The 13,851-nt window shown below is 48.6% G+C and overlaps 1 protein-coding gene across 1 annotated transcript; it reads left to right on the plus strand.

The window, feature by feature from the left end:
- Window positions 1-4,805: 4,805 nt before the first annotated feature.
- Window positions 4,806-12,618, plus strand: LOC143836728 (forkhead box protein F1-like). The gene is made up of 3 exons (XM_077336266.1): window positions 4,806-5,184; window positions 9,818-9,990; window positions 11,180-12,618. Exons 1-3 carry the CDS (start codon window positions 4,864-4,866, stop codon window positions 11,475-11,477), a joined length of 792 nt encoding a protein of 263 aa, XP_077192381.1. The 5' UTR covers window positions 4,806-4,863; the 3' UTR covers window positions 11,478-12,618.
- Window positions 12,619-13,851: the final 1,233 nt, after the last annotated feature.

A 13,851-nucleotide genomic window follows, 5' to 3' on the forward strand; every position in this document is an offset into this window, starting at 1 on the left:
GTTGCTCACGGCCTGCTGGTTGCACGGCATAGGCAGACACCTGGCCCCAGCGCATAGGCAGGTACCTGGCCCCAGCAGAGGGTGCTCCCAGTGGGACATGTGACCTTGCTCTGAAGGGGGAGGGTGCAGGATCTAGCCCTCCTGGGAACTCATTTCCAGAGCACCAGGAGTCTGGCCGCAACCTTCATTGGGCATCCAGCATGTGGTTGGATTCTCTCATTCAAACCAGGATTGAATCAGATGCTGTTTCCAAGCGAGGTCAGGCAGAGGTGCTCTGCAGAGAGACCCAGGGCTGCTTGGAGAGTCAGACATGCCTCTCTCAGGACCTCGGCAGTGCAAAAAAAAAAAAAAGTGTCTTGTTACAGGAAAGGAGGTTCCACATAAATATTAGAAAGCATTCTGTGACCGGGATGGCTGTCTGTAGATGGAACATGCTGCCTCAGAGGATGGTGGAGTCTCCTTTGCTGGAAGTATTTAGGAGGAGATTGGATGAGCACCTCTCAGGGGTGTGTGATTTTTAAGTCCCCAAGAAGCTGGGGGGCTAGACTGAATGGCCCTTTGTGGTCTCTTCCAGCTCTGTGTGATTCTGCTTCTGTTTCGGTTCCCAAATCCCTGTCAACAAAGCAGTTTGTCTCATGTGACTTTAACTGCCCCCCTTCCCCCAGTTTTAATGTACCACGAACAAGCAGCAACATGACCGTAGGAACAGAGAGCCCCTTTCCCCTGTTCCTGACACACACACACACACACACCACTTGAAGGCCTCAGTTTTAATGTCTATGTTCAGGGCTTTCTAGCAAAGGAAGGAAGCTGCTGATGCTTGGTGCTCTACTGCTGCCCACTTCTGATGACATGAAGGGGGGGTATGGAGCCTGGCCCCTTCCACCTGCCAAGCGGGGGCTCCACCACTGAGTCCCTCCCTCCACCCTTTCAGAGCTTGCGAAGAGACTCCTTAGAGCAGGGGTAGTCAAACTGCGGCCCTCCAGATGTCCATGGACCACAATTCCCAGAAGCCCCTGCCAGCGAATGCTGGCAGGGGCTTCTGGGAATTGTGGTCCATGGACATCTGGAGGGCCGCAGTTTGACTACCCCTGCCTTAGAGCGTTGTAGCACAGGGCAAAGCTACCTCTTAAAGTTTTCATCAATAATTTTTTTTAACCAGAGTTTAGTGATTAATACATTTTGCAAGACTCATCATGATTGCAAAAAATAAAAATAAAAAATCACATGATGGGAAAAGGAATCAATACTGGAGCTTGTACAATGAAGAAGAAGAAGAGTAGGTTCTTACATGTCGCTTTTCTCTACCCGAAGGAGTCTCAAAGCGGTTTACAATCTCCTTCTCTTTGCTTTCCCCACAACGGACACCCTATGAGGTGGGTGAGGCTGAGAGAGCCCTGATATCACTGTTCGGTCAGAACAGTTTTATCAGTGCTTTGGCGATCCCAAGGTCACCCAGCTGGCTGCATGTGGGGGAGCGCAGAATCGAACCCAGCATGCCAGATTAGAAGTTCTCACTTCTAACCACTACACGAAAATGGTTTCACGATGATGAAGGGGGGGAGAACCACTAAAATTCTGCTAAGATGGCTACCCGAGAGTAAACGGTGTGAAAAAGACAACAAAGCAAAATGCAACACTATGTATAATAAAACCATACTAAAGTACATTTATCCATTAAAAACTCAGTCGAAGCTAGCAGTGCGGTTGTTTTGTAAATTAGTTTAAAAACAGAGTCAACATCAATCGTCTCCCTAACTAGAAGAGTAGGAGGAGAAGCCAAGCATGGGCAGTTCAAAATCTTTGGGAAGTGCTGTAGTATCCTCGCCAAATACAATATTGTGCTTGTAATGTTTAAGGTATGGCTCCCAATGAACAGTGATTTTGCCTACTCACAGTGTTGCATTTTACTTTGTCTGACTTTTTCACACCGTTTACTCTCCTGGCAGGGATACAATGAGCGCTAGATGGGGGGGGGTGGAGTAGAAGAACACTAATCTACACCAACCGCCAAGGGTGGAAACAGATAATAAACAAGGCAAAAAATCCAGAAGAAGAAGAAGAAGAAGAAGAAGAAGAAGAAGAAGAAGAAGAAGAAGAAGAAGAAGAAGAAGAAGAAGAAGAAGAAGGGGAGGCAAGTGTTGCCCACACAAGATTTAAAATATCCCGAAGCCAATCAAATCTCCAATGGCCAATCAAAAACCTTGCTGAGCAAAAGTCCCACTTCCACACACCCTCCCAACCAGCCATTTTCTATAGGGAATATAATACAAGAGAAAAAACCTATCCCAAGGCTACTATAGATGCAGTAAAATTATACAGAATACATGAAATGAAAGGTTCTTCATTCTTGTTCATTCTTTTATAGCAGTGGTCCCCAAACCCCGGTCCGGAGACCGGTATCGGTCTGTCGATCAGTCAGGCCATGGCTCCTCCTCATCCTCCTCCCCGGCTGTTGCCTCGGGGGCTGCCCTGCCACTCTGCCACCGGCTCACCTTTGGTGCTCTCCAGTGGCCACCATGGCTGGGGCTCCCCCTCGGCGTGGCACTGCAGAGCTGCTGCTGGCAGCACCCCCTAGTGGGCGGTGGGGAGTCAGGGGCACCAGCGGGAAAGCAAGTGGAGCAGGGGCTCAGGCGGCAGCGGCAACGTCCATCGGCAAAAGACTACCCCCCCTCCCCTGGGCCTCAGTAAAATTGTCAAGCCTTGACAGGACCCCGGTGATAAAAAGGTTGGGGATCACTGTTGTATAGGATCCAACCAGAACGGTATCTAGATATGTCCTGTTTTCAGATAATAATCTTCCTCAATGGTTGTCTTTTGAATGTGAATGTTATGAATGTCCAAATTATGAAATTCAACCTCTATTGAATAATATATAGATCGGCCTTTGGCTCTTCAATATGGGGATGCTAGTAATACCAACTGCTCCCAATTGGTTCATGATATTATTCTGTATCTAGGGACAAAAGAAGACAATTTATTTTAAAAACAACAAGAGATTGAAGCCCCCTGACTGTAGACTGGCTCTGGAAAATCAAAAAGCAATTGGGACCAGATCTTGACATTGGAATGGTTATTATGTTTATGGTTTTAGAAATTTGATGACGACGACGATGATGATGATGATGATGTCATCCGTTTGGTTGTGTCTGATCCTCAGCGATTCTATACGAAAGTCTTTGCCATGCGCCTCTGTCTCAGACTGCTTCTTTTAGTTGGTTCATGGTCATCCCTGTATTGGCTTTGATTGTGCTGAGCCAGCAGATCCTTTGGTGACCACGTTTCCTTTTGCTGCTGACCATGCCGAGCATTCATGATTTTTCTAGCGAGTCTGATTGCATGATGAGCTTTAGCCGTAATATCTTCCCTTCTAATGACATAGTTGGTTTGCTCCTCTCTAAAACTATCTTGTCGGTAACTTTGGCTGTCCGCGGTATTCTCAGCATTCGTCTCCAACACCATAACTCGAAAGCATCTATTCTCCTCCTGTCTTCCTTCTTCAGGGTCCAGATTTCGCATCCATAGGTTGTTATGGGGAAGACAACGGCGTTGACTAGCCGGCACTTTGTATTAAGGCTGATTTCCTTACTCTTCCATATTCGGTTCATGCCTGACATTGTGTTCTGGCCCAGCGTTATTCGCCGTTTGATTTCACGGCTGCATCCACCACTTTGATTGATCATGGAGCCAAGAAAGATGAAATCGTCAATGCATTCAATGTTCTCGTTGTCAATCATGACTTTGGTGCTACTGTCAGTAGTTGTCATGATCTTGGTCTTTTTGATATTCAGGTATAGTCCCCTCTTTTCACTTTCTTCTTTTAGCCTCTTTATCAAAGTCTTCAGATCTTATCTAAATCTTGTTTTAAATGATTTTATTATATTATTTATCTATTTTAATGTACACGGCCCTGAGCCCGCCTGCTGCGAGGGCGGTATAGACATTAAAAAAATAGATGATAGATTAGACCAGGGGTAGTCATACTGCGGCCCCATACTGCGGCGAATGCTGGCAGGGGCTCCCGGGGAATTGTAGTCCATGGACATCTGGAGGGCCACAGTTTGACTACCCCTGGATTAGACAGACAGACATGTGGCTGAGGTTGAATGGTGGGGTAGGGTAGTGAGATCCTTGGAGGCTGGGAAACCCTTGGAGATGGAGTTCAGTGGGGTCCAATGCTATGAAGTCCACCCTCCAAGGCACCCATCTTTTCCAGGGCTCATTCTGCACATCTTGCATAGTGCACTTTCAATGCACTTTAGAAGTAGATTTTCTACTTTCAGTGTACTTTAGGAGTCAATATCCCTATTCCGCACAGGAAAATCCAGCTGCAAAAGCACCTTGAAAGTGCATTACCCAATGTGTGCAGAATGGGTCCTGGGAAACTGATCTCTGTAGTCTGGAGATGGGCTGTAATCAGGGGATTCCCAAGTCCCTCTTGGAGGCTGGCATCCCTTGTTGGAAGCATTTTACGAAGCTTCCTTCAACCCCCTCCCTCTACCCTTCCCTGTTTTTCTAACCCCTTTCCCGACACCGCTCTTCGCCCCACCCCCAGCCAACAGCTGCCACCAACCTGTTGGGAAACCCAGCTCAGAATTCCTCCACCCCAAGTGGATTAATCAATATATTTATTAGGCTTAGGACTCAAATCCCGCTAAAGCCAAGACTTTGCTAGATAAACAGGCCGCTTTGCGAAGGCGGCCCGTTTGTGAAAACACAATTAGCAAACCTTGTAATCTGCACTAATTACAAGCCGGGCCTCAGGAGGAGCCTCTAGCAGTCCGGGACAGCTTCCCTGACCCTCATGGGCTCTGGACCTTGGAAGATGAGCTGAGACCGAGGGGCTGCCCAGTGGACCGAATCATGCAAGGGACTGGGGACGAAGGAGCAAGGCGGCCTGGTGTCTCGTTCACCATTGATTACCTGCTTTTCGATAAAGGAAAGGCTCCTCCTCTAGGGGTCCCGGAGCCTAGGGGTATCCAGGACTCGGGATTCTCCAGAGGAGAAGATGTCCCTACGGTGGCAGGGCCAGAACTACATGGGTCTCCGGACCTCCAGGATAAACCTAACCTATCCTACATTGCCCTCATTTCTACCGCCATCCTCTCATCGCCGGAGAAGAAGCTGCTGCTTTGTGACATCTACCAGTGGATAATGGATAAGTACCCCTACTTCAAAAACAAGGTGAGTTTGACAATGGGATCTTTGCTGGGGGGGGGGGGTTAATTTGGTCAGAGGGATACTGAGCCCCTGCCCTCCCCTGCTTACATGCGGTGCACATTATAGACTTCAAAAACTGATGATATTATCCGTTCAGTCGTGTCTGGCCCTCAGCGATTCTACAGCAAAGTTTTCACCATACATTTCTGTCTCTGACTGCTTCTTTTAGTTGGTTCATGGTCATCCCTGTGTCGGCTTTGATCGTGTCGAGCCAGTGAAATGAATCCAGTTGTATTCAATGGGGCTTACTCCCAGGAAAGTTCTTAGGACAGCAGTCTATAACCCTGTGTTCCAGTCCATAGAAATCCCAGGATGGAGGCTTGAAAAGAATTTTGCCTCTGCATATCCAGGTTTCCCCAGGTCTAGGGCCCTAGCTGAATTCCCATAGCCAGACTATACTCTCTGCTGCTTGCTAGAATCCATATCGATTTATTTGGTCTGTATCATTGCCTTATATTACACAGCCCGCAGTTTACATGCCTAAGGCAGCCAGCGTGGTGTAGTGATTAAAGAGGAGCAGACTGTAATCTAGAAAACCAGGTTTGATTCCCGGCTCCTCCACATGTAGCCACCTGGGGGACCTTGGGCTAATCACAGTTATCTTATAGTTGTTTTCACAGAGCAGTTCTCTTAGAGCTCTCTCGGCCCCATCTATCTCGCAGGGTGTCTGTTGGGAAGAGAGGAAGGGAAAGGTGTTTGTAGGCTGCTTGAGGACTCCTTTGGGAGTCCTCAAGTAGTGATAAACAGGATATATATATTAAAAACCCAGCTTCTTCTTTCATGCCTGACATCTAGCCCTTGTTAGCAGACCACCCTTCCCTGTCACCCCGTGGCAAGATCCAGTGATAGAGGAAACCTACTCAGTTTACTCATAATTTTGAGAGCAACCCAGAAGGCGCCAAACTGAGAGATTTTCCTCACCGATCTCTTGAATGCCGCGTAAGATGCTTGGATGCAGTCCTCCGCATCATGCCCTAGTATCCTCGGATCATCTGTTCTGCTGCCTCCACACCAGCCACCAAGTTTCTCCGGGAGCTGATTTCTTGGTGTGGAAGGTTTTTTCCGCATCCTCTGCTTAGAAGAAGAAGAGGAAGAAGAGTTGGTTCTTATATACCGCTTTTCCCTACCCGAAGGAGGCTCAAAGTGGCTTACAGTCGCCTTCCCATTCCTCTCCCCACAACAGACACCCTGTGGGGTGAGTGAGGCTGAGAGAGCCCTGATATCACTGCCCGGTCAGAACAGTTTTATCAGAGCTGTGGCGAGCCCAAGGTCACCCAGCTGGTTGCATGTGGAGGAGTGCAGAATCGAACATGGCATGCCAGATTAGAAGTCCGCACTCCTAACCACTACACCAAACTGGCTCTTACCCTCCCCCCCCTCCGATTTTCAGAGTACTCAACCCATGAAGCTTGGATGCAGCTTTTCGGTGACCTTTTTGAGGCCATCCTGCACCCTTCTTTTCCTCCAGAGTATTCTTTCTGGTCTCTTAATTGTGTTTTTTAATTCTGTATGCATGCCATAAAATCCAGAGTTTTTCAGGGTGGGGGGAACGTCACCCGTGACGTGTGTAACGCCCCCCCCCCCTTTTTGGTTTGTAGGAATGCTGCACAATTGTGTTAATTAACTAGCTGCTTCACCCAAACCTAACTCCGGCTGGGGTGTTTTGTGTCTGCACATGCACTGTTGGGATAACAGACCCGAGTTGTGACATGGAATTTCCATATTTTTGGATGTGATGACTTCTTTGGAAAAAGGTTTCAACATTGTTTCTGCAGACTTCAATTCACACTTGCTCACTGGCATTTGAGAATCTCTGCATGCCCATTCCATTCCAGATCAGATGACTCTTTCTGCATTCTCTTTAGGGTTTTATGTTTCCTACAGCAGGGGTACTCAACCTGTGGTCCTCCAGATGTTCATGGACTACAATTCCCATTCTCATGAAAATGGGAATTGTAGTCCATGAACATCTGGAGGACCACAGGTTGACCACCCCTGTCCTATAGATACACAATATCAGCTGTAATTTGGGGTCAGCTGTAATTTGGGGTTAGGAAATACTGCCCTAGCCCCCTCTGGATACTTCAGGGGATGACTGAAGACTTAACAGAGGGAAAGACAATCAAGATGTGAATTCTCACTGTCTTCCCTACTTGCGATTTTCTAGGGATGCCAGCCCCCAGGTGGGACCTGGGGATCCGCCTGTTTTACATCTCATCTCCAGGCGACAGAGATCAGTTCCCCTGGAGGATATGGCTAAGAATCAGAATACGTTGACTGTCGTAAAGAATTGTCAAAATATATATTAAAAATAACATTAACATTTAATGCAGTTACAGAGCTCATGGCCAAATGTTGTCTCTCAAAATGACCGACAGGATCGAGGCAACTGGTATAACGGATGTAGGATCTGTCTCACTTAACATAATCTTTATCTGATGTTTCTCGTCATCACAAAAGATGCTTAATTTCTTCAGATGGTCAGCAAGCAAGGGCCGGTAATGAGACAATTTTGGGCATTCTAGCAGTATATAGTTAGCGTGTCAGGGACTTTGTATCCATACAGCTATTGATCTATCTGTACTGTTCCCCGTTCTGCTAAGTTTTATGTAAACCACCCTGAGCCTTAGGGGAGGGCGGTGGTTGGTTGGTTGGTTGGTTGGTTGGTTGGTTGGTTGGATGGATGGATGGATGGATGGATGGATGGATGGATGGCTGGATGGATGGATGGATGGATGGATGGATGGATGGAGGGATACACAGTCTCCCAGAGGGAGGAATTTGTTGGCACCTGAATTTGATGGGAAAATATTTAAACAGGGTAACAAATAAGCTCTTTTTAATGAGTTCACATCCAAAATATGGAGATGCGACAGCAAGGTTTTGTATAAAAGTGGGATTTCCCAGAATCAGGGAAAACATACACTGTTTACAGAAGAACCCAGTAACTGGGCATCTATATCTTCCAGTCTCTGGGTTATTAATTTTTGTAAGGCCACTTCCTCTTGGGCTAAGAGCGTTGAGATACTTACCTGGCCGGGGAGACACTATGATCGCTGCTATGGAAGGTGGACTTCCTAGCACAATACTCCACTGAGGTCCCTCCCTGCCCCAAATCTCACCCACTCCTAGTACCACCCCCAAGTATTTAGGTATTTCCCAACCCAGGGCTTGCGAGCCTAGATTTCTCCCATCAGACACCCTGACACTGGCTTTCCCTGGTCCCACCTGTATTGAGATGCTAGTCCCTCATGTTATACTGCTCCCTTTTTATCTCCCACCTATGCCGAACTCTCTGTTCTCTACATCAGTGGTTGTTAGGTGGTAGACCAAGGGCCAGCTCCAAGTTGGGAAATTTTGGCACAGTTTAAATATGCAAAGAGGAACAAAGCACCAAGCTGCTTAAAAGAGTCAAAGAGGTTTTTTTCCCCCCAAAGAGAAATAACTTTGTAAAGAAAGAGGAGAGAGAGTCCTAACTAACTACCTAACTGTCTTCAGATAGCCCATGTGGCATAGTGGTTGAGAGCAGCAGCCTCTAATCTGGACAGGTTTGATTCCCTACTCCTCCACCTGCAGCCAGCTGGGTGATCTTGTAGTAGTCAAAGTTCTCGTAGAGCTGTTCTCTTAGAGGAGTTCTCTCAGAGCCCTCTCAGACTCATCGTTCCCAACCGGCTGTCTGTTGTAGGGAGAGGAAGGGAAAGGTGTTTGTAAGCCGCTTTGGGACTCATTTGCATAGTAAAAAACAAGGTATAAAAACCAATTCTTCTTCTACTACTACTTCTTTCAGCCTGTTTTGGAGGCAAGCAGGGAGGAAGTGTGTTCAAAGGAGCAGGAAATATCCAACCCAGCCAATCAGGAGATAGGTGGATCTTATTTGAAAAACATCATGGAAGTTCCTATTTCAACTGTGCTAAATATACCACTCCCCCTGTAGAATTATTCTTTATATATGTTTAAAATCATGCACACCTTGCATATTCCAATGTGTAGCTAGGTCCATCTCCAGAGGAAGCCATTTTGTGGGTAGTGAAAAGCAGGATATAAAAAAACCCAGCTTCTTCTTTCATGCCTGACCTCTAGCCACCCTTCCCTGTCACCCCTCGGCAAGATCCAGCAAGATCTGTTTTGTGGCTGTGCACACCATGCTGTGTCCAAAATTGCCCGCAGGCTCAAAAAGGTGGTGGACACTGCAGGGTAACGCAGTGCATTGCATGGTTATCCCTTCAATTGTCAGTAGGGGGTGCTGTAGCTTCACTTCACTTTGCTGATGCCACTGGATAACCAACGATTCACGCAGAAGGCTAAAAGAGATCGGGTTGAAATGGCAAAGGCACGCAGGGGGAAAGGGCTCTAGATACCCCTGTCAAGAAACCATTCCCCATCCAGCACACCATCCTATTTCCAGATGTCCGTAGAAGTCCTCCCAGCAAGCCAAGGCCTTACAGTGTTGCAGGTATTCAAAGGTACACTGCTTCAGAACATGGAGGTTCCATTTAATCGTCATCGATGAACCTCTCTTTCCCTCCACGCTTTGAAAACCAACTAGACCAGGGACCAAGCTGTGGCAAAGAGTTCCGAGTGCTCTTTTTGTCCCCAGGAGAAAAGCTGGCGCAACAGCGTGAGACACAACCTGTCCCTGAACGAGTGCTTTGTGAAGGCGGGCCGCAGCGATAACGGCAAGGGCCACTTCTGGGCCATCCACCCCGCCAACCTGGAAGACTTCTCCAAGGGCGATTACCATCGGCGAAGGGCGCGGCGCCGCATCCGGAGGTGAGAGGCCGCCAGCTGCCAGACTGCAGTTGCCCCCAATCCGCCCCCTGATCCCTGCACCATATGCATGGAAAACCTCCTTCTCCTATCCCTTAATGGGCTCTATTAACCTCCACCGTGACCCCATAGACCTGAAGGATAAGACCTTTAGTCCTACATACTGACCCCGAGCTGACTACGCTGGAACCCACGGAAAGACCTACCCTTCTTCCTTTCACTCTTCAGTGGGGTGGAAAGAATTAGCCATAGTGACAGAGAGCCACGAACCAGAAGCCCTGGGTTCAATTTTGCCTTGGACCAATGTTCTGAATGTTCCTAAATTTTGAGACTGATACGAAATCTTCTAGTGTGCCTTTGAAATGGGAAGCTAAGCGTTCGAATCTCACCTTTGCCACTAATTTTCTAACACGCTACTGCCTCCTGTTTCCAAAAAACAGGGTAACCGTACCAGCCTATCTCACAGGGCCGTTGTGAAGACAATTTGAGATTATGCCCACAAAGTGTCTGGAAAACTTGTAAGATTTTACGTAAAGGCTGCCCAAGCCACAAACGTCTTAGCTGGACCCAGACCAGCACTTCCCATCCCCAGCATGCCTCTGGGAATGCTACAAGCAAGGCATGAAGGCAACAGTCCCCGCCCAGTCATTTGTGGCATGCTGAGGTAGACTGCCTCTGAATCAGGAGGTTCCACTTAACCATTGCAGTGAACAGGCCCGTACCATTTCTGACTGAAGCCAGCCATGTACCCTTGGGAAGCTTGATGAGCAGGGTGTACAGATGCTTGCACCCACAGATACACTGTCTCTATAAGGTGGAGGTGCCTCTTGTGGCGCAGAGTGGTAAGGCAGCAGACATGCTGTCTGAAGCTCTGCCCATGAGGCTGGGAGTTCAATCCCAGCAGCCGGCTCAAGGTCGACTCAGCCTTCCATCCTTCCGAGGTCGGTAAAATGAGTACCCAGCTTGCTCGGGGGTAAACGGTAATGACTGGGGAAGACACTGGCAAACCACCCCGTATTGAGTCTGCCATGAAAACGCTAGAGGGCGTCACCCCAAGGGTCAGGCATGACTCGGTGCTTGCACAGGGGATACCTTTACCTTTACCTTTATAAGGTGGAGGTGCCATGGGGCTGTCCATACGCATAGAATGTGTTTGACTTCTCTCCTCCCCCTCCCCTTCTCCTTTCTCCAGGATGGCAATGAACTTCGGCTACCACCTCCCGTACGCCTTTTACGGACTCAACTGCTGCCCAAGCCGCTACTGCCTCGGCTGTCTTCCCTACGCCCACTCCAATGTCCCCGGCCCACCTCCGGCTTGCCTGCCGGGTTTGCCGCCTCTCCTTCTCCCCCCGGCCACCTCTTTGCTCCCTCCCCCTTTCTTCCCTGCAGGAGGAGCAGAGAAATCTTCCTTGGAAAAGCGGTTCTGCTGGGCCGCCTGGAGCAGGCCGGTACTCCCGACGGCCTCTCTACAAACCCACGCCAACCTTTGACCTCTCCCTTCGGAATCCAGCAACGGAACGACCCCTGGGCTACTCTCCGTCGGGTGCTCGGCTCAGCCATTGCGGCAGTCATTTTGTGGCCACGCCCACTATGTTGTGTCCGAATTCTAAAGGTGCATACCTGCTTTCTAGGGCCATCACTCAAAAGGCCCTGTCCGAAGATCTAATCGGTCTCATCCTTCCATTGGAAAGGACTTTGTTTTATCAGACAGCAAGAAGCACCCTGACTGGTTAACAACTTCTAGCAAGGGGCTGCCTGACCAAGGATGGGGAAGGAAAACTGGAAACGTTTCAGAGCGGCCCGTAGAAATATCCCACCAGCATCCCACGCAACGTGAACTTGCAGTATTCAGCTGCAAGCTGCTACTGGCTATTATTGGGGATGGATGCAGCAAAATCCTTTGCTGGCGGGAAATGGAGTGAAAGTCAAAGAGGAGGAAGCAGTAGAGGTGCCTCCATGCTTGAGAGGAGGTGGCTGGAGCAGAAGGACAGGGGCTCAGCTAATTGTTCTCAGCAATCCACAGTTAATGATACATCTGTCCGTAGCTCTCCCGTTTTGACACGTTTATTTCCTTCCTTATGTTTTCCCCTGGAACTGAAGCCAAACAAATGGCAACTTTATAAACCAAGCTTGTCATCCCTGTTTGATTCTGGAATTTCTTAAAACATTTTCATGACGTTGTATGTTAATTCTGCTCATACTTTACCCATAAGCTAGCTCCCATTTCCCTGTATCTGAGGATCTGTGCACGGACACGGAAGTTTCGACCTCGAATAAAGCTTCGTTGGTGCCCCTGGACTCGAACTTTGTTCTGCTGCTGCAGACCAGCGGGGCGACCCACCAGAATTTATCAGAGTGAAAACCAGTTCACTTTTATGCTTCTGATGGCTGCATTCGGATCCAACTGGCCAGGGGTTCCTATAGCTGGGCCGCTAGATCTCAGCAGGTCTGCCACTGCATTGCAAAACCTTCTTTAAGGAAAATCGTTCTTTGGTGACTTTTTACCTATGTCCTCATTGAGACCTGAATTGGTCCAAATGGCTACATCACACAGGCATTATGTCCAAGAACAAAGATGTCCCTGAATGCCCTGCTCCGTAACAAGAATATCATGTCAAGTATCATGTCAAAGCTTCCCAACTAGGGTTGTGCCTGGCGGCCGATTCAGCCGTTCCAGAGTCTGAAGCGGTGCTGACTGCATCGGCCTGGAATTACCGATTCGGACTCCGCCGTGCACAACCCTACTCCCAACCTCCTACCTTATCTAGTAGATAAGAGAGCCAGCTTGGTGTAGTGGTTAAGAGCGGCGGCTTCTCATCTGGTGAGCTGGGTTCGATTCCCTGCTCCTCCACATGCAGTCTGCTGGGTCACCTGGGCTAATCACAGTCCTGATAGAGCTGTTCTTGCAGAACAGTTTCTCTCAGAGCTCTCTCAACCCCACTTATCTCTCAGGGTATCTGTTGTGGGGAGTGTATGCCAAGGAGTCGACTGCGGCACGCATGATAGGGTTGCCTGCTCTGGATTGGGAAGTTCCTGGGGTGGCTGGAGCCTGGGACGGACCTCGTATAAAGTCATAGGATACCTGCTGTTTCTCCCCCCGCAACTCCTGGGAACTGCTTTCTGTATTCTGCAGATCCAGGGTAATTCCGGGAAATCTCCAGGGCCCCATGGAGAGGCTGGCGACCCAATGGTCTCATGGTTGACAGTTGTGATGGAAGAATGGTGAGAAACTAAGCCACAGTACGCCCCAAAGTTCCTGATTCAAATCTTGCTTCAGTCTCTGTATGTGCAATAGGAGGGAAATAGTATCAGCCTACCTTGCAGGGTTGTCATGATGAGCTTTGAATAACACTCTGTCTCTCTGTATAGAAACTTGGGGCCATTTCGCACGGCTTCAAAGTAGCAGAATGGTTGCTATTTGGAAACGCTACTAATTTGCCATACCCCACGACATCGTAGACAATCTGCAACAATCCTGAAACCAATCAGCAAAAAGCGCTTCGTTGTGGCGCTTTCAGGGGAATCCAGAAAAGTGGATTCACCCTCCGGATAGCGATACACTCCTGCAACCAATCTGCAACAGTAGCGCTAAAGACCTGTGCGTTACCATTGTTGCTGGTTCTTCAAAGTCCCTCCCCCTGGCTCTCTCCTCCAAACTTCCGGCGAAGCGATCGCCATTTTTTTTTCTCCGAGCGAGCGGGGATAAACGCACCGGCGAGCCTCTTTCTGTTTAGAGGCTTCCCTGGCTTCAGTCCTTCACTTTTAGTCACTAAGCACAAACCACTGAAAAGCCCGTTTGCTGAAATAAAGTCCCTTTATTTTTTACAAATAAATTCAGCCGAAAATCGAGCCCGTGAGAGGGGG

Source organism: Paroedura picta, chromosome 4 (assembly GCF_049243985.1).
Source record: "Paroedura picta isolate Pp20150507F chromosome 4, Ppicta_v3.0, whole genome shotgun sequence".
NCBI lineage: Eukaryota > Metazoa > Chordata > Lepidosauria > Squamata > Gekkonidae > Paroedura > Paroedura picta.